General features: G+C 37.1%; 2 protein-coding genes across 3 annotated transcripts in view; one reads left to right on the plus strand and one right to left on the minus strand.

Annotated features, from left to right (window-relative positions):
• The window catches only part of FBXO11 (F-box protein 11), a 113,271-nt gene extending 105,781 nt beyond the window's left edge, over positions 1-7,490 (plus strand). For both annotated transcript variants that reach the window (XM_027865067.1, XM_027865066.1), the window contains 10 exons: positions 160-254; positions 1,360-1,482; positions 1,578-1,663; positions 2,237-2,313; positions 2,402-2,545; positions 4,234-4,344; positions 4,793-4,900; positions 5,354-5,462; positions 6,024-6,122; positions 6,214-7,490. In XM_027865067.1, the coding sequence (XP_027720868.1) occupies positions 160-254; positions 1,360-1,482; positions 1,578-1,663; positions 2,237-2,313; positions 2,402-2,545; positions 4,234-4,344; positions 4,793-4,900; positions 5,354-5,462; positions 6,024-6,122; positions 6,214-6,343 (1,082 nt within the window). In that variant the 3' untranslated portion in view covers positions 6,344-7,490. The remainder of the gene's footprint in view (positions 1-159; positions 255-1,359; positions 1,483-1,577; positions 1,664-2,236; positions 2,314-2,401; positions 2,546-4,233; positions 4,345-4,792; positions 4,901-5,353; positions 5,463-6,023; positions 6,123-6,213) is intronic.
• Positions 7,483-21,370, minus strand: part of MSH6 (mutS homolog 6) — a 30,684-nt gene continuing 16,796 nt past the window's right edge. The window contains exons 2-10 of the mRNA XM_027865065.1: positions 20,751-20,950; positions 18,579-18,745; positions 12,197-14,732; positions 9,840-10,114; positions 8,821-8,938; positions 8,306-8,395; positions 8,076-8,230; positions 7,776-7,975; positions 7,483-7,641 (exon numbers count right to left, since the gene is read on the minus strand). Of these exons, the coding sequence (XP_027720866.1) occupies positions 7,560-7,641; positions 7,776-7,975; positions 8,076-8,230; positions 8,306-8,395; positions 8,821-8,938; positions 9,840-10,114; positions 12,197-14,732; positions 18,579-18,745; positions 20,751-20,950 (3,823 nt within the window). The 3' untranslated portion in view covers positions 7,483-7,559. The remainder of the gene's footprint in view (positions 7,642-7,775; positions 7,976-8,075; positions 8,231-8,305; positions 8,396-8,820; positions 8,939-9,839; positions 10,115-12,196; positions 14,733-18,578; positions 18,746-20,750; positions 20,951-21,370) is intronic.

Consider the following 21,370-nt stretch of genomic DNA (forward strand, 5'->3'; position numbering starts at 1 on the left):
TCATAGCTCTCATACTTTAGCCCTGTTTTTGGGGATTTTCCTCTTAAACTTCTTCTGTACTAAGAATCTAATTAGTGCTAAACACAACAGGAAGATTATCTTATAGTTCCTTTATACTGAGTCCCAGATTTTTTTTAACATCATAATGTTTTCCAACAGGTAATGCATTAGCAGGAATTCAGATCAGAACAAATAGTTGTCCCATTGTTCGACATAACAAAATCCATGATGGTCAGCATGGTGGGATTTATGTGGTGAGTTACTGAACATCGTTCTATAAAACTAAGTATAAAATGAGGGAATTGTTATTTTAACATTTGATTATAGGTTCCTCAAGGGCAAGGATTGCCCAGTTCAGCTTAAATCTTTGTAGTAGATACTTTACAAATTTTTCAAATTGAATTAAAATATTTCCTCCTTTTGACTTTAGAGAATAAAGTATTCTAAAGGAATTTATTCTGTACTTAATAGGTTTATCTAATAGAATATAAATCTTCAGTAACTTGTTATAGAGCAGCTGGTTATATATGTAGAAGTCTCTGAGATAAGCCAGATAACTTTGTGTGCTAGAATTCTGTCACAATCGCCTTTTACCAGCTTTGCTTTTGTTTTCTTTTCCCCCAGAAAGGAAACTAGTTTTGATGTTCAAATATAATTGAGCAACTTCTAGTCAAAAAATATTTGGCGTTTTTCATTGTTTCTTTGGCACCTGTTTAGCTCTGACTAAAATCCTCTATTAATTCAGCCACTATATGAGTGCTTAATGCTTCTTGAGGAATTTTAAGGTAGTCAAAAATAAATGAGACAGCATCTTCCCTCGAGGAGCTTATAATCTAGTAGACATAGAGATTTGAGAAGACTGATGCTAAGAAGTGGCTGATTTTAATTCCACTGCTAAAAGTGAACCACCTTTGATAAGAATGAAAATTCTATCATAGCTTAAGATCTTAAAATGCATAGATATTTTTTGAAAATACAGTATTGATTCAAGGCACAGGAGATGTTCCACTGCTGAGGTTAAATTTCAAGACTAATTCCTAGCCCTGGAGTCACACCAGCCTCAGACACATCCTAGCTGTGTGACCTTACACAAGTCATTTAACCCAGATTTACACACACCCCCCACCCCAAATAAAAATAATAATAATGATAATAATAATGCAAGGCTTGGAAGCACACAACAGTGTTAACAGTACAATGTCATTGGTATCTTGAGGTCAGGTGGATGATACAAAAGCAAGATGAATGGTGTGGTCTTTGTCTCTCTGCCAAGATAAAAATCATGTTTTTTTTTAAATCTTCTAAACAATTATTTATGTCTTTGGATGGACTTTAATGTAAATAATGACTTTTATTTAGCATGAAAAAGGACAAGGTGTGATAGAAGAAAATGAAGTTTACAGCAATACTCTGGCTGGAGTTTGGGTGACAACAGGAAGTACTCCAGTGTTGAGGAGAAACAGAATACACAGTGGCAAGCAGGTAGGATTTTTTTTTTCCAGTGCGTTGGGTGGGAAATATTTTGGCTTAAGCATTTTTCTGTTTCTTTGACATAACATTTTCCTTTTTAATATTAGGTTGGTGTTTACTTTTATGACAATGGACATGGAGTGCTAGAGGACAATGACATCTATAATCATATGTACTCAGGAGTTCAAATAAGGTAAAAAACTGGATTTTTTTTTAGTTTTGTTTTGTTTTAGAGATAGTGGAGGAAGTAAAAGAACTTATTTATTCTATAATACCTAATCCTCTTCTCCCTTAACTTTAAGAACTAAAAGTTCTGGCAGCATATAGCTGTCTCCCATCTTTCTTTTTATCTGGAGACCCCACTAGTTTATACCACATGTGCAAAAGGTGGCACAAAAACTAGTTGCTGCTGACCTGTCCTCTTTATGCTTTAGTAATATTTAAAGACTAGCATGAGGGTGAGGTTCCCCAGTGTCCTAAAAATGGAGAAAGTCTTAATTCTGACAGACCATTCTTAAAAGCTTTCTTACCTCTCCAGTCCATTAATTCATTACCCAAGTATATATTTGTAGGGAGTTTATGTAGTTTCTAAAGGAGTTCATTATCAAGAATTCTTAGATTTTGGTTTATTTGTATGTTGCAAAGTACAATAAATCTGGCTATGATTAGCTAAAAATTTTGTCACCATCTCAGCTCTAAAAAGTGTAACTTTATTTCTAAAATAATAACCTTTTCACTTAAGTGGTATTTTCTATCTTATCCATAGAACTGGAAGCAACCCTAAAATTAGGCGCAACAAGATCTGGGGAGGCCAGAATGGTGGGATTCTTGTTTATAATTCTGGTAGGTGCATTCACTTATTTCTTTTCTCGGGGTTAGTAATGTTTTTAACACTGCCCCAGTAGCATAATTTCAATGTTTATTTCTTTAGGTCTAGGCTGTATAGAAGACAATGAAATTTTTGATAATGCGATGGCTGGGGTCTGGATTAAGACAGATAGTAATCCTACACTAAGAAGAAATAAAATACATGATGGAAGAGATGGAGGCATCTGTATATTTAATGGAGGCCGAGGTATTCTTCGTTTAAAATGTTCATTATCCTTTTGTATTTATACAGATTGTCTGGTTATGAACTATATTTGTGGAAGGGGTACCCTAGATCAGACTTCTGTCCCTCTCACTTAGATTATAGCAATAGCTACTAATTGATCTCCCTTTTCCAATCTCTCCTCTACCCAACTTGATCTTCCTTAATCAGAGCTTTATCTGCTTTAGAAGCTCCAGGAGCTTCCTCTCTCCTCTAAGATCAAACACAGACTCCTCCTTCTAGCTTTTCAAGTCCTTTCACAGTTTAGCTCCAGCATATCTCCAGGCACATTGCACATCATTACACCGTCATGCCGTTGGCATTCTAACCAAACTGCTCTGCCTGCTATTGCTAGTGTACAGCATTCCATCTCCTGGACCTTCTACCTTTGCACAGGCCTTTGCCTCAGAATCCCTGATTTCCTTTAAAGCTCAGCTTAGGTATCACCTCCTACATAAGGCATTACCTAATCCTCCCTCCAGCTTTATTTTGTATTTAGATATGTTGTTTCCTTCTAATAGAATGTAAGCTTGTGGAGGGCAAAGCCTGGGGGGAGGGGGGAGGAGTGTATCCAGTGTCTAGTCTATAGGTGCCTTAATAAATGATTGAGTGAAATAAGATCATAAATCTGTTGGATCAGTGTTGTGTCACGAAACATTTCAATGGAATTGTTTCATTCCACATCTTTAAGAATGTTCAAGGTCTTTGTTCCTGAAAATTCAACTCCTGTGTCTTTCATTTTTATCTGTAGCCTTACAGATTTACACACACACACACCCACCCCAAATAAAAATAATAATAATGATAATAATTCAAGGCTTGGAAGCACAAAACAGTGCTTACCTGCTAAAATTTTCAATAAGACATTCCACAGTAGCAAAATTTAACTCCAAACTCCATTATTTTCTACATTAGAATTTGCTCCTATACAGAGGGTTTGATAAATTTTAATAAATTACGGAAATCTTGACTTTAACTGGTCTGTAAATATATAGAAACATTTTTTTGCAGCAATATTGTTTTCATGTCCATTTACCATAAAGTGTTGTTAAGTGTGGTGCTAATGAGACCATTGGGCAGTCCTTCAGTAATAGTGAGGCAGGCTAGACAGCTTTTTTGTCACATAATTGCAGCCCACAACCCCCCAATCTCATACTTGCAGATCTGTGGTTTTTTGGTTAACTCATCTTATAGTTACCTGAAGTAGAGTTTAGTGAGTTGCACTTTATATTAAAGCTAGCCTTGTCTTTCAAACTAGCAAGGCCGGTGTTCTCTTTGTTATAATATGCTGTCTCACAATTCACAGGAAGAGCTCAGCTCTTTGCTTCTCTGTAAAACAAAGGATTGGCCAAATGATCCCTTTTAGTCCTAATGTTTGAATCCTATTTTCTTGCACATATAGTTTTTTATTAAATCCTACCCTAAAATAATTTCAAGCTCAAGCATTTATCTCAAGATACTGTCAGTACTTCCATTAACAAAAGTCACAACTTCTCCACATCCTTTTGCCCCTCATAATGCTTGGTACAATTCCAATACATCTTGGATATTCTTTGGTTATCCTGAGAATGAGTGTGTCACTTGAGTTCGTCTATCTCTTTCTCATCCTAGACTTCCCTAAAGTTTTTATTATGAATCCAAGTTTTTATTAATATCTGGGCATTTTATTACAGGTCTCCTTGAAGAGAATGATATTTTCAGAAATGCTCAAGCTGGTGTGCTGATCAGCACTAATAGTCATCCAGTCTTAAGGAAAAACAGAATATTTGATGGATTTGCTGCAGGTTTGTATTCGTAGAATCGTGAGGCCATATTGCAATTCTAGTCTTCAGCCTTTGAGACTTGACCTTTAATTTAGATGTCATATATACCACATAAACTAATGCCTTGTTAAACAGAAAGTTTAATCAAATTTTAAATAGTTGACATAGTATAATCTTAGCTGTTAATATCATTTACCCTTCGGACCACTTGTCCCTTCCCACACTGACTTGCACAGCGAATGCAGAGTAATTTTACTGTTATCCCTTATTGTGTAGCCTATCACCAGAAATGACACACTGAACGTGGATGCGTTTTATTCTAACTATATACTCAACAGATATTTCCCTTGCGTGTGTATAAACACTAACCATCGAATCTCTTTGCCTTGTGATATTATATATTAAGTGCTATAAGAATTTTTAGTAAGATCATACAACTGTTGTAAACAAGCACTTTTAACTTTTTCAGGTATTGAAATTACAAATCATGCAACTGCAACACTGGAAGGCAATCAAATTTTTAACAACCGATTTGGAGGCTTATTTCTAGCATCTGGTGTTAATGTAACGATGAAAGGTACGTTGGAATCTCTAGTTTCAAAGTATTTTTTTTTCTTTTTGAAGTATTAAAATTAGTTGACTGTCAACTTAAAAAAATTTTTTTTCCCCTTTCTTACTTCAGAGACTTGTAGTTTTATTGGGATAAGTATTCCCTTCAACAGATTACAATACCTACACAGCATAGCAAACGGTCTTTTGAATGTTGGTTGTAGCCAAAAAATTCAGCACCCTTCAACTAATATAGTAATGAGCCAAGGTTAACTAGACTGATCCTCAGACAACCATACATACATACATATATATATATATAAATGTGTGTGTGTGTGTTAAGTGGCATTTTGCTGAAATAACTTAGAAGAAAACGGGTTTCCTTTCAGGCCACCAAAAAGCTATATGGTGGGACTTAGTGGGAATTTAAAAGTTATTTGTTTAAACTAACCTAAAATCTTTTTTTTTCCTTTTATTGCAGATAACAAAATAATGAACAACCAAGATGCCATAGAAAAGGCTGTTAGTAGAGGCCAATGCTTATATAAAATATCAAGCTATACCAGCTATCCCATGCATGACTTCTACAGGTATACTGAATTTCCAAATTACTTGTGGGTTCTGGAAGGAATTTCTTATATTGGGTCCCTCTCTCACTCCCAACAGTGGGGTCATCAGTGGCCCCCTTCCAAATAGACTAGGAAATTGTTTACTCATTTAAAGTGAAAAGTGATTAAACAGGTCTGGTCTGGGTCTGCTTAATCAGTTCAGGCCCCCTAATCTAGTTCCTATCACCATTCCCTCATGGGGACTCTTTCTGTAGTGAGCAGGAAGAGAGTATACAGTAGATTAAGAGTTGATTCTTGTATGTTCAGTGTAAGAGAGCAATATCTTTGCATTACCCCATTTTCTGGATTAAGGATTTCGCCTGAAAATCAGTTTAGAGAAGAAAACAGGCAGAGTTGTGTTCTGTAAGTTCCACTTTACCCTGTAATAAACAATGGAGCTTTAGAGGTGAAGCAGTTCTGGAAACTAAATATCCCATTCAGTCCTTCAGGGTTGATTAGAACCAAACAGTCAGATATTTCAGTGACAAAAGGTGAATCTAATTTCTCTGAATCCATGACTAATTTGTATTTTATGCTTTTTAGATGCCATACTTGTAACACCACAGATCGTAATGCCATATGTGTGAACTGCATTAAGAAGTGCCATCAGGGACACGATGTAGAATTTATTAGACATGATAGGTATGTAAGCCTGCTGTTACAGTATTATATAATTAGGACCTTTTTCTTTGTATGCTAATGTATTGGCTTATTGGCTTTTGTCATTTTCTAGGTTTTTCTGTGACTGTGGTGCTGGAACACTGTCTAACCCCTGTACATTAGCCGGCGAACCTACACATGATACAGATACACTATATGACTCTGCTCCACCTATAGAATCTAATACGTTGCAGCACAATTGAATTCCTTCTCCACGGAGAGCTCTGCCATTCTAACTTAAAACTATTAAAAACTTTTGGAGGAAGACACTTGCCCATTTCTGCAGGAAGAGACTGTAAAATGGATGTGTAAGGTGTTGACACTATGAAGCTCAACCTACCAAAAAGAAAGTGGCAATATATTGACTCAGGATCACAGAACTGGGTGTTTTAGCATTACTGTGTAAAGACTTTTTGAAGGGACAGAAGTGAAGAAAATAAGCTGCAATTTTGTACAGATACCAACTTCTGTAAAGCTGGTGTTTTTACAACTAGCATTGAACGCAGTCCACTTTGCAGTAGTACTATTCAGTAGACAGGCAGCATTGTTGCTGCTTTTATGGACATGGGTACCAATTGCTTTTGTAATATGGTAAAAAAAAAAATGTGAGCTAGCACTTCTGCATTTTTGATTTTTTTAACATGTATTCAGATTGAGATATGATTTTAATGCTTTAATCTCATGTAGTTTGTTTTTAATTTCAAGCAAAATTGTACTTGAATGTGTCCCATTTTGTTAGCACACCTAGACTTGCTGTAACTGTACTCATGTCCCAGTATGTACGTTCTTTCTATGAAAGAGAAAACACTAATCTTAAATTATATCCAGCAATGTTTCTGGTATCCTTTAAGAAAGTTAGACTATTATTTCCTTCCCTTCCCTGTTCCAGCAGCAATCAAATCACCCCTAGAAAAAGTGAGTGTTTTAATGAGACTTCCTAGGAAGGGATGCACTGTAAAACAAAGTATTCTTGTAACTAATTTTGTGAAAGGTAAAGCTACTATGTTTTAAAGTACACTTTAGAAAGTCTCCTCAAAACAGTCCTGTATTTTAATCTGTTCATAGTTTTTTTTTGAACAGTTTAGATATAACTGCTGGAAATTAAAACAATTTCCTGCTCTAATGAAGCTGAGACAAGTATATATACAGCCCTATACAGTTTCATAGCTCTTCCCCCCATTTATGTGTATTGGTGACAGTGGGTAATCAAACAGCCTGAAAGTATATGCATGTACCATAACATCTAGACTTAATATATTGTGAAGTATTCAATAACCATTATGTAGAGGGTAGGTAAGAATTAAAAGGGTTTAATTTCCTAGGAAAGAAAATGGAAAAATGGTCATTTTTAAAAAATAAAGTTTATTAGATCATAACGTTGTCTGAATTTTACCACCTTTGTCAGAAATTTGCTGAAGCTTATATTTCCTTGATCAAAGTGAACAACTTGCGAACAGCTTGGACATCTGCAGCTGAATTTTCAAGAGCCAGGCAAACTTCCCTAAAAACAATGAGACAAAACAAGTTAGTTTCTTTTAATTTTCCTGTTATAGTCCTTACTTTTTCCCCCATTATGTCTGTCCAAGTTCTTACTATATGTACCCAAAGAATATTTTGTATGATTGATTAACGTACCGAAATAGTCTCAATGACTGGGTCATCTTCTCAAATTCTTTTGCTTTCCTATGGCCTTTCTGAATAATCTCTTCAGGAAGACAGGCAAGCCTTGCTGCATTGAATCCATAGCTTTTAGGACAAGCACCTTTAGTAAATTTATAGAGGAAGGTAATGGTTTCCTGGCTTGGGTCTTCACATTCATTTTCAACCATGCATGCCTAAAAGGATAATATTTATCATGACTTGATAATCTGTGTTTTTGGAGGTACCAAGCTGTTTTCCAAACTGTAAATCCCCCTTTAATCAACAGTTACATACCATGTGTCCTAGGCACACAGCAACATTTTGGGAGTAATCCTCTACTAATGAATGGTAGTGTGTAGAAAATAAAGTACGACACTTTATGGTCTCGGCAAGTTCTTTAACAACTGCATTTGCTATAGCTGTACCATCAAAAGTCGCAGTGCCTCTACCTACAAGAATTAAGAAGGATCACAAACTACTCTTTTGCTTAGTCTCCCCTCTCCACTTAAATCTTAGGATTTTACCTAGTTCATCCATGAGCACCAAGGAATGTTCTGTTGCATGCTGTAGTATGCTGGCAGTCTCATTCATTTCAACAAAAAAGGTACTTTCACCTGACATGCAAAAATGGTCAAAAATGACAATGGTCATTCAATAGGTCCAAGGCCAAATTGAAAAACAATCATAAATAAACTCAAGACACATGTAGTAGTAATGTCCAAATTCTTAACTGAAGTTGTTGCATGAAAGACTTTTAAAGGAAGTCCAGTAATCATTTTGTACTACTTTTCCTGGTCAGCTCGTTGCACTTTTGCATATAGTCCTAATTGTTAGGAAGATTCCTTTTGTAAGACCACAGTCTACTTGCCTGTAAATTCCTTTCCTTCACCAGAGCTTTAAAACCTATTTACACAATAACTATACAACTATATATATGTATATAACAAGACAGACCAATTTAACAGACTACCTCAGGTAGTTTCAGTGGTTAAAATCTAAAAACACAAAATTGTTAGCTAAACAAGACAGACTAACTTACCTGACATTATTCTGTCTGAAGCACCTAATCTAGTGAACACTCTATCAACTGGTGTGAAACTACAAATTTCAGCAGGAACATAACAGCCCATCTGAGCCATTATAACCAAAAGACCAGCCTGTGAACATTAAAAACAAACAAAAAACACCCAATATGTCATTAGCAAGAAACACAAATCTCTCATACTTCACTGAAGGACAGCATGGATCACTGAATTAAAAAATGATTTGCCCTACGTCATAGAGGGAGTAGACCTTTAATTTAATTTATTCAGATCTCCAGATTCCCAATACGGTTCTGTGTTCAGATACTGTGTCCCTTCTCCAAGGACTGAACTATATATTCTTCCCCAGCACCTTCTCAAAAAATGTGATTCACCTACCAAAATACTTTCAATGTTTGGGTTATCTCAAATTCTCTTGCTTTACTAGGACCAGAATTTATGTAAAAAACAAAAAACAAAAACAAAAACAGCTTTCTTAATGACTATCCTTTACACCCATTTTAAGGGATAACCTATTTTTCGTCACTTTAATGAGGCTACAGTAAAAACTGGAAATTACTGATTTCCCATTGGCTCCTAGAAAAGGCACTATATCAAAAAGTATGCTCAAATAAAAACATCAAAAAATAAAACTGGAAATATGGCATTGTTAATAATTGAAACAAATTTGCTTTTTAATTGGGATTTAATGCTTACAGACTACTTTTAAAAGTAAGGGAGAGAGGTTTAAGTGCATGAGGGATCCCAGAATATTTTAATGACATACTTCATGTAAAAATTGTTATTTAGTTGTTTCAGTCACACCTGATTCTTCAAGACCCCATTTGGGGTTCTACATCCTTCAACTCATTTTACAAATGAGGAAACTGAGACAAACAGGGTAAAATGATTTGCCCAAGGTCACAACAGCTAGTTAAGTGTCTGAGGCAAGAGCTGAACTCTGGTCTTCCTGACTTCAGGTCCAAGGGTCTACCCACTGCCACCTACCTGCCCAGGAAAAATATTTATGAATTACCTGTCTCATGAGGGTTGATTTGCCCCCCATGTTTGGTCCAGTAACCAGCACACAATAAGCATCCCAGGTACTATCTTCTGAATCTTCTTCCTTACAGCCTATCATAATGTCATTAGGAATAAAGTCATCACCAAAAAAATTATTTGTAATGCATGGATGTCGAGATCCTTTTAGCTTTAAGAAGGGTTGAGTATCCTCATCTGGTACTAGGATTATTGGACGACACATATGACCATTACCACCTCGACTATAGTTAGCCAAGCACAGTAAGACATCTATTAAAAAGAAAAAGAAAAAAAGGTAAAATATAAGCTCTAATTAAAGATTTTCTAAAGGAACTGTAATACAATAATTCAAGTTAAAGCTAGCAAAGACAAAGGCAATCTACATCTAGCTTAGCCCCCTCACTTGAAAGTTTTTGTTAGTTTTATGATATACATTTTGTATTACTAACAGAAATACTTTAGAGAGCACATAACTGACATGATTTCTTGAAAATATAAGCAATGTAAATCCTACTTAGAAATGTTTTTTGATGTCTAACAATGCAGTTTAATTTTAACTGGAGAGGAACGTTACTCAAACCCAATAGCTCCCACAAATAGGGCTCAAAAAACACCACAGGGCTGGATCATTTCATCCAAAGAGGGAGAGGATCACCCTGAACCACAGAAACAAGACTAAGGAAATGTGTAAGTTATTTTAATATGCTCTTACCTAAAATAATCACTGACATTTCATAGAGAAGAACCAAAAAATATTAACTGATATGACAAAATGAACACTTCTTACAAAGAAATGAAATGTTTAAGAAACCACATTTTAAAAAGAATAAATAGAATAAATGTTATGACCAAATAGACTGAATAAAAAGGAAAATCTTTAACAATTACTTTATAAAGGACTGAGGGACTGTTGGTAAAAAACAAGCCTAGAGATAGAATGAGACATGTCATGTCTGACAAGAGTGATGCAATAAAAATGGGAGTATCAAGAACTGACATTTTAATTTTTTTTACATGTTAAAAGATTCAGAAAACTGGGTAAGAATTTTTAAAAGAAAATATTTTATATAGCATTTAGAAGGCCAAAAGCATAGAAAATATAGGCCTTAGTGTCAGGAACAACTGGTTCAGTTCCAGTCCTGCCTTTTGAGACTTAGTCTCTAAAGAAACAGAGGCCACTAAGCAGTGTATAAGGATCCCTGTGGGCTGCATGTTGACTTAGATCATATTAATATGTGATCTTCTATATTTTATCATTTTGCTATATATTTCCCCATTACATTTTAATCTGGTTTGGGCTGCACTTCTGGTTGTTGAAGGGCACAAGTAACCAACAGGTCACATGTTTGACATCTCTGCCCTTAAAATTAAGTTAGAGTTATCCATCTACATCAGTAGTTTCCTATACGGAAGAAATAACAGGTCTGGACATAAAGATACTTTTTACAAAAATAGGTTAAAAGAGTTCTAGACCTTATAATAGCTATATCACAAATAAGTAGTTCCAAATCTAGCAAATGTATACTCAATTTTTTGGGACAAGTATAAAAAAATGAGGTAGAGAAGAAGATAAATTATAATTTTATACAGATAAGTATTCTTAAGATTAAGTTAACTGTACAAGACAACAGAGTTCCAGAGCTAGAAGGAAGTTTAATGTTCTGAGTGGAGGTTGAGAATCCAAGGTCACACAGCTCATTAAGATAGAGCTAGGACTAGAAGCCAGGTGTTCTGACTCCCATACTCGTAGTCTTTTCATTACACAATGATCTGTTGACAGAAAAACAGTAAGGAGAAGACAAAAAGCAAAAACGAAAAGAAATGATTGCTCTCTAAAAAATTCTGTGATTTCATTATTCAAAGGATTTGGAGAAATGTGGGTCATAATCACTCTGGACTAGGAAAGACTTGTAAGAAAAATGGCCTTTTGGTTATGTTTCAAGTGCCCAATTTAGGTTGGTACAAATAAACTCTCTATAGCACTTTACACAACTACCATAGATGGAATACTCCCTCTGTCTAGGAAAGGGCAGCTATGCATCTGACAAAATCTACCAATAGTATCTGTGAAGCTTAAATGATAGGTAAAAAGCAACTGTCTATGACTAAGGCTAGTTCATTATATTATTAGTGTCACAATCTCATTCTTAACAGTGAATGATTGTGTCAGACACTAGATTGTGAGATCCTCAAAGTCATGAGGCTGTCTCTTGCCTTTCAGTATCCATAGTGCTTTAGCACAGTGGTAGGCGATTAATAATTGCTTACTGACTTAACAGTATCATAAATAATTGACTTAGAAGGCAGTAGTAATTCCCCAGGCCTGAAAAAAGGATAATTCACCAGTCTTACCAAACACAGCAATGCACTCCACAGCAGTCTGCCAGTCCCTATAATTTTTATCAAAATTAAAGAAAAGCCTCCTCATACAGTCCTTCAGTGATACATCTCTCCGCTCTTCAGCATTCATCAGATCAGCAAGCTTCTTCTCAATGTCTTTTGTCCAGTACCGTTTACAGCCCTTCTTGGTGGACTTTAGTTCATATTCCCCTGGCAAATCACGCAATGTGAAACTTTCTGGAATTTCCAATTGGTAGCGATTTTTGCCAACACCCCAATAGACTATGGACCTGCAGCCAATCCGTTTGCGCTGTTTCTCTAAATAGTCTAAGAGGCTCTGCTCATTGTCCTTGATATCAACCAACGCTTGGTCATAATCAGAGTCGAATCCCGTCTTGGGAGTAATTATTCCAGTCTTTCGAGCTTTTTCATGGTCAAAGGCTGTATCCCATCGGTTCAACTCTGCGGTCAATTCAGGGAAACGACCCCCTGAATTTTGGGTCCGGAGTGTAATTACTTGCTTAAGGATTTTAGACTTGAAATTATCTACCACTTCTTCCATAATCCCAATAATTTTGCACATCACTTTGAATCCTTCCAAAGCAGACAAGAAATCAACAATCTTTTTTTTGCTGTAAGTGGTTTCTTCATACATTATAGCTCTGCTGTCTGGGTGCTTCTGACTCTTCAGTGGAGAGCCAACACTATGAATCTTGTTTAACAGCCTCTCAAGGTCTGGAAGTTTCTTCAGAAGGTCAACTACTTCACTAATTTTGTCAGGCACAGCCATGAGATCTTCCATTGCATCTAAACGGTCATTAATGGAGGATGGGTTACAGAGTGGAGCACAGAGCCACTGTTTTAAGAGCCGCTTCCCAAAGGGAGTGCAGCAAGTATCAATCCTCTCTAACAGTGTCCCTTCAGTGGAGCCATTTACTGCATTCTGGAGAATCTCCAGGTTACTCAGGGTCACAGCATCTAGCACCATTCGACAATCTCTCTTAGCAAAGATAGCACCAGGCTTCACAGCTTTCACCATATCAGCATCAACAGGAATGTATTCTTCAAAGTTGGCCATAGACAAAAGCTCATAATCTATAAGGCATTTTTTGAGGTAGAAGACACAACCACCCAAAGCAGACAATGACAGCTCACTCTTCTCATTAGGTGTTAAGCCAATGGTGTCAGATTCTGATGTCATGCTTTTAAGCACAGAGGGTAATACCGTCCCATCAGCCACATTTAGTTTTTCTTTAAAGTATCCTTCTTCAATAAGTGTTCTCAACGTTTTAGCTGCATCCCAAAACTGGGAGCCTGGTATAAGACTTTCCTGAATGGAAGAAGATAAACAACCCTTCAGGACCTTCCTTGTTTCAGCAGAAAGATTTCCTTTCTCAAACAGTATTTGTGCAGGAGTGTAATGTGCCACCAGAGTCCTAAAACGGGAGCAATGACGGTCATCTGAAAACTGACCCATATAAAACTTGCCCACAGAGGTGTCAATAAAGCAAACACCATACAAACGCATGTGACCAGAAGCTTCCTCCTCTTTTTCTTTGACACATAACAGATATTTATTGTTGCTTTCAGAAGGTTCACCATCCAGCACACTGTAAGTCTGTGTACCCTTGGTAATAATTCTGCATATCTCTCTCCGCACCACCCTGTCAAATCTGGATATATGAGCCAACTTTCGGCAGCGAGCTTCCATCATTTCAGGGGTCTCTGTCTGCTCAACTCGAGCAACTTTGTAACCCTTCTGAACTAAGGAATCTGAGTATCTACCAAATGCAATTTCTGGGAAACCTGAATGGGCCCAATTGCCTTTCATAAACACTAGCCCCAGCTCACTGACCCCAATGATTGCATCCATGTGGTAGAGCTCATAGAACTTCCCCACTTTATAGAAGATTACTAGGTCAAAGTTCTGAGACTTGATTTGCCACCACCTTCTCATTCCTGGAGTACAGGTGTTAAGGAAATCCTCAGGAATGTGGACAGTGTTTGGGTCATAATCAGGATGATCTGGCCGCCTCCTGCATGCATCTTTCCTCTTTCCCTCCTTTAACCATTCTAGTGTTTCATGGTACCACTGAGTGGAGCCACAGCTCCCGTCACCACCTCCACTAACTTGGGCTTGGGACTCAAAGTTCTGTGGAGCAGAGAAAGCACTCAATGTGTTCTTAGTTTCTGAGGAAACTCCTACGACTCGTTTGGGTACATTAGGAGCACAAGCTCCCAAGCTTTTCCTCTTGAGGGAGCTGCTGACAGCAGGCCCTCTCTTCCGTTTTGGGGCGGCTTTGACGGGACTGTCCATGTCACTGTCACTTTCCCCCATTCCGCTGCTGGCTTCATCACTGCTCCCTTCCTCCTTGGTATCTGGTTTAAAGTCCACATCAGAGCCACCAGCATCGCTCTCCGAGTCCGAAACAACTCTGCGCTTTTTGTTCCGGGCTGTGCTGCGCTTAGCCACCTGCCTCCTGGGTCTCACTTCCTCTTCACTCTCTAGATCCTCTCCACTATTATCTGATGCAGAAGCCACAGCCACCTATCAAAAAGAAGAGACTATTTAAAAACAAAATAAAACTTGGTGCATTAAAAATATGTACTATGAATATACACATACATAGGCATGTATTAAGGGTACTGGGGTGGGATGGGATTTCAATTCTACTAAAAGGTAATATGCAAAACAAAACAAAAAACACACAAAAGAATTACAAACACTTTCCCTTCCTCTCCCCCTCTCAACCCCCACCCCATTTTCCATGTTTCACAGACATTAAAATGCTATAAAATGTGAATGTTTTCCCCTCATGCACACGTGTTCAGGGTCATCTACTGCTAGTTTTCTTTTATTCTGTTTTATCTCTGCAACTGTCCATAACTAAGAATTTAAATGTTTTAAAATTATGATTCTAGGGCAGCGAGGTGGGGCAGTGGACAGAGCTCCAGCCTTGGAGTCAGGAGGACCTGAGTTCAAATCCGGCCTCAGACATTTGACACTTACTAGCTAAGTGACTCTGGGCAAGTCACTTAATACCGATTGCCTCACCAAAAGGCCAAAAAAAAAAAAAAAAAAAAGTTATGATTCTTAACAGCATGATGATCTCTGCTTCCTAGGACTTGTAAACCAGATACAGAATTTAACATATATACACAGCTATGTGGAGGACATAACAAATAATGGACTGAGAGTCAAGAAACCTGATTTCCAGTCTTAGTTTTGTCACTAAATAGCTAAAACAAACTTGGGTCAAGTCACACACTCTGTGGAACTCAGTTTTTCTCATCTATAAAATGAAGGGACAGTGAGACTGGACCTGTGATTTCATTAGTACCACGATCTCCTGAATAAGAAAACTTTCTACCAATGTAGACTGGCACCTTTTCTGAAACTTGCGGTCTCAGAGAGTTCTCTCAAGCATTGAGATGTTAAGTGATCTGCCCAAGGTTGCACAGCCAATGAGGCAGAGGCAGGAACTTGAACACAAGTTCTCATGATACTAAGATCTATCTACTTTGCCATGCTTCTTTTCAATATGTAAAATGAAGGAGCTGAACTAAAATAGTGTTTCCTAGACCAAACCATACTGTAATTAGACAGTAACTACCCTCAGCAGTTCAGGAGGCAGAGGCCAAGAACAAAGAGGGAACTGGGAATGGGAGGAAAATAACACAAAAAAAAGAGCAAGAATTTTAAATTTATGAACTCTAAGAAGGATTAAATTTAGTTTGTATTTTGTTTTTAATTTCAAGAATCAAATGAAACATTTCATTTTCCCCCACACCATTTTTCCCCACAACAAAAATTGAAGTGCTTTTTATTTATGTAATCACTGCTTCCCACCCTTACTATAGATAAAATGAAGGTAAGTCCATTTTTCAATGTGGGTACATCAGTACATTTATGAACATTAAGGAAGAACAATTGGCAAATTCATTAATTATTCTGTTGATATTTCAAATGAGAAACAATAGATCCTATCATACAAAGAACCAGCAACTTAGTCGGAAGACCTGGGTTTTTTTAAGTCCTTCCCTCCGTTACACGTTAGCTAAGTGACTCTGGGCAAGTCACTTGATTTCTTAATGCCCTTAAAAAATGTCTAAAACTATAGGATGCAAATCAGCTATCTATGCACATAACAAAGGAAGTTTTCCTCATTTGGAGTTCCTTATGGTGATGAAATCAAAAGTCCTAAATTAAAAACAACCACAAAAAATTTCAAACAAATTAACTTTTTTTTTCATTTACCTAACAACACATTTTGATTATAGTTATTAGTGGATTGTTAATTCAACTGAACAATTTAACCAATGACAGCTGCCTCTTAGAATGGATGCACTTTGTCCTCAACTCTACCTCTCAGAATCCCCAGTCTCCCTGAAAACCAGTTCAAGTAGCACTTTCTCCATGAAGCCTTTCCTAATCTCCCTAGTTGTTAGTGCCCATTATTTTATTTTGTATTTGTATACACATATACTGTGTCCCCTGATAAAAGATATGCTCCTTGAGGGCAGATTATTTCATCTTTATGCTTATTCCCCTAGAACCTAGCTTAGCAGCCACTCAATAAATGCTTATTGACTGTGATCACAGATTTAGAGAATAAAGGGAACCTAGGGCGTCTAATCTAACCACTTATTTTACAGTTGAAAACACAGAGGCCCAGAGATGTTAGATGACTTGCCCAGGGTCACAAAAGCAGTAAGCAGCAAAGCCAAAATTGAACCAAGGTCTTGACTCCGAACCCATTATGCTGCCTTCCCAATAGAAAGGGGAAAACAAGGTGCCAAGCATCCCTTCAAATCTTTAAGCCTCTGCTCTAGGACACTCTAGGTTCCTTGGACCAAAGATGGAGGAAAATCCTGAGATGAGCTTGAGCTGAAAGACTGGACACCTGCTTAGTCCAACCTTGGAAACTACTCCCTAATGTATTAGGGTTTTTTTTTTGGTTAGGCGATTGGGGTTAAGTGACTTGCCCAGGGTCACACAGCTAGTAAATGTCAAGTGTTTGGTCTGAGGCCAGATCTGACCTCAGGTCCTCCTGACTTCAGTGCCGGTGCTCTATCCACTGAGCCACCTCACTGCCCCCTAATGTATTAGTTTTTAAGGACATTTGTGTATTAGTTTTCAAAGTGAGAGTACAGGGAAGTTAGCTTGTCTAACTTTTCTTATGCCTCTACCCTTGCTTGCTATATGTTCTGTGCCTCAGTTTTTTTATCTGCAAAACGTTACTGGATCAAAAATTTGGAGCAAGAGAGAACATATGATGACTTCTACTCCAAACTTGCATTTTATGGATGAGGAAAATGAGGTCCAGGGAGGTTAAGTGAATTGTATAAAGGTAGTAAGTGTGATAGGCAGGATTTGTACTCAAATCCTCCCACACCGCAGAGCCACTCTGCTTTTCATTACACAATTTAAATCAGATGACCTCAAAAGATTCCCCACCAACAGTAAGATTCTATGATTGTTTCAATTCAACATTTAAAAATCAGGGCTTCTACTGAGCAATATGCATTGTGTGGTCCAGAACTGTTTTATTGGTGTAGGGAATTCACAGTGAGGAAATTCTTTCTAATACATACAGGCAATTGTACAACCTTGTCTTATGGGATGTTTGAATGTATCAGAGAAAGAACTTAAATTTAGTCTTCTGACTCTGAGGCCAGCTCCTCTCTAACCACTATGCTCTGCTCAACTTCTTGTGCAGAGTGTAGATCTAATAAATCTTTTTATCTGCTTGGCAGTAAAACTTGTTCTCAAGCTCTATGCTCAGTTCTGCTTCATCTCAATGATTATATTAGCAAAGAATACAAAGAAGCTTGCAATCCATCTCCCCAACTCTTCTCAGGCAACTGCAGATATTTCAGGCCTGTTCACAAGGAAAGAAGACTCACACAGCATTACTCTATCACCACATGCCCTATATTTGCAGACTTGAATTATAATATCATCAAATACCATCTGGATGGAAAAAGTTGAAAACATTCTTGAATATTAGATATTTAAGTTTAATACTGGCAACTAAGTACCTCTCTTATGCAAACACTCCCCATTAACACACGGGGGCACATTCTATCCCAGTACCCTGACAAATGTGGTAGATGGTTTAAGATCTGAGTACTCTATTAACATCACTATAGCTTAAAATGGCAGGAATTCACACTCTAGAAAGTATATACGCTAAAGTTCCATGTCACTGGATTACTGCACATGTTGTATGTTAGCATATGTAGGTATATGTTTGTATACATCCGTACACACAAACATATACTATATCTAAAGATATACCTATCCCTAAAAAAGTCATTTAAAGATAGCCTTCCATTTTCTTATCTATCAGAACAAACAGTAGTCATATGGTTGCAAAATTAATGTTACTACCTCCATTTCCTCCTCGTCTGGATCTGAAGGCTCATCACATACTGCTAATTCAAGCCGCTTATTCTTCTCTATACTTATGGCATCATCTGCCAGTTGCATTGCTCTGAGTATTTCAGGCTTTGCAGTATAAAAAGGACCTCCTTTCTGGGCTTCCTTACATTTTGAACCTGTAAAGAAAAAGTTTTCTAATAAGTACAATGGAAAAATGGCTAAGAACAGACTCTACTCAGCAAATGAACAGGGATGCCTGAAGTAGCAAGTAACTACATTTTTTGCAAAGGTAAAAACTTTAAGAAAGTATGCTTTAAAAACAGTTTTTTAGATGTTAAGCAGCATCAGGCCCAGTGTACAAGTACAAACACAAATGAAAAGGAAAGGAAATGTACTTTTATGAAGCTACTTTCTTGAATCATTGAAGTTCACTTAGATACCCCTTTCTCTTAATTTAGGCACCCTAAACAAAGAAAGGTAAGACGCTCCTCCTAAAGTGAATGATTTAATTCCAACTTACTAGTATAATATTTTAAAAGATTTTTTAAACTGACACCTATTAAAAGGATATTATGTTACTAGTTACATAAATCTAGAAAATTAAAATTATAAAAAACTAATAAGTATTATAAAGGCACTACCATCCTCCTAGTCAACCAAGCCTATAACTTATGTCATCTTGGATCCTTCACTCACTCCACATATCCAATCTGTTGACAAAACTTGTCATTTATATACTCTATTCACAGACTTCCTAAGTGTCCCTCTCTCCCGCCACCGCCTCAAGTGACTCCCTATTTCAATCCATCCATCTCCACTCAACTGCCAAAATGATTTTCCCAAAATATAGCTATCTGCCCATGTCAGCCACCTGCTCCATAAACTCCAGTGACTCCCTAGTACATCCAAGATAAAATATAAAGGCTTCTCTATCTGGTATTTAAAGTTCTTTATAATCTGGTGCCTTCCTACCTTTCCAGTCTTCTTATATTTTACTTCCCGCTCCACTTAATCTACACTCCAGCTATACTGGCCTGCTTGTGCTGCTGCTTACGTGATACTCCATCTACCCCCTGCTTACTTCTGCTTCTTGGTTTCTCTGGTTTCCTTTAAGTCTCTCAAGTTCAAATTCCACCCTCTGCAGAAGACCTTTCCTGGCCTCCAGCTGATAAAGCCTTCACCTGAAATTACTTCCCATTTATTCTGTATATATCTTATATGTACTTAGTTATTTACATGTTGTCTCTCCCATTAGATGATGGATGAAGTCATCCAGCAAATGGTAATGCTGGTGCTCAACCATGGATTTGTCTCCCAGTTCCCAGTCTAGGACTCTTTAAATTATATTTATTTCTGGACTGCATAAGCGCAAGCAGTCCCTAATCCAAATTAAAAACAAGTGCAATTGGACAGCAATGGGATAAATAGCCTATATTAACTGACCCTAAATACAAAATTTTATATTCAAGGAAAAGGAGGTTAGACTTAATGGCCTGACATCTCTTCTAACTCTCTCTATATGAACTTGGACAAATAATTTTAAAACTTTCTAGCCTTCCTTTTTTTTGACCAAACCATGTCCTTTCTCAATCTTATTTGTGCACTGAGGTCTATTTGGCAATTCACAACATCTCTTTTCTTTTAAGGAAGACAACAAAGTGGAATCCAACTGCAAAAGGTTACAAAGCAGAAAGAGAAATCCCATTTTAACACAAAAGCTCTGATTAATGACATAGTGGGAAAAGAACCAGATTTGGAATCTGAGGACTTGGTTTCAAATCCCAGTTCTGGCACATGCTATCTATGCAACTGTAGACATGTCACATCAACTGTCTGGACCTCAATTTCCTCATTTATAAAAAGAGGGGGGTTGAACTAGACAACCTCTAAGGTCCCTTCCAGTTTCAAATCTATGATATTAAATTTCACTTTCTCATACCAAAATCTTTGATGGTGGTACTGCAAAGGACATTCCTACAACTTAGCAGAACTGAAAATAAGCTATATTCATCACAGTTTTTTTCTTTTTAATTTATGTAATAAAACAAGCTTTTCTATAACATAGTATAATAAAAAAGATGATTGTACATGAAACTGCAAATCTATCACGTATATATTCAGCATGTTTTTTAAAAAAGATAAAAATGTGTTAGTTTCCTACTTTAAGAGCAAATCTCTTACCTGTATATGGCTTTACAAGCCTTTTGTTAACCCAGCCCCTCACTGGATTGTCATCAAAAAATTGTACATGGACACGGAAAGTTTTCCCCCTTTCTCTGATGAATGTTCCTTCAGTGGGGTGGTTATACACAAGGCAAGGCCACCAGGGGTAACCTTCCATCTTGGCCCAAACCAAATCACCAGGAGAGAAGTCACAAGAGCTGTAGTCAAAAGAAGACAGCTGATTAAGAGTTGGATCAATTACCTTTAAAGGCAATTACCTTAACAATGCTTTTGTGTGGATAGTTTCCAAGAATCCTTCAAAGTTTGCAAAGCAGAGAAAATAACACTAAAAGAGAAAAAAAATCCTTTGTTTTTGAATAGCAAATACCACTATGTCTCCCCACTAATAAATTTAAGCAACATATAAAGTAGAATACAGCGATCTCACAACCAGAACGCCCAACCACAAGCTCATGGAAAGAATTATGATATGAACATAGATATCAAAACAAAGATAATATACCTATGTTACAAGTTTTCCAGGTTATAGCAAGAGATGAAAATACAAATCTCTTCCCCTCTCTCTCACAGACACACACACACACACACACACACACACACACACACACACACACACA

Source organism: Vombatus ursinus, unplaced genomic scaffold (assembly GCF_900497805.2).
Source record: "Vombatus ursinus unplaced genomic scaffold, bare-nosed wombat genome assembly UNPS02014778.1, whole genome shotgun sequence".
Classification (NCBI taxonomy): Eukaryota; Metazoa; Chordata; class Mammalia; order Diprotodontia; family Vombatidae; genus Vombatus; species Vombatus ursinus.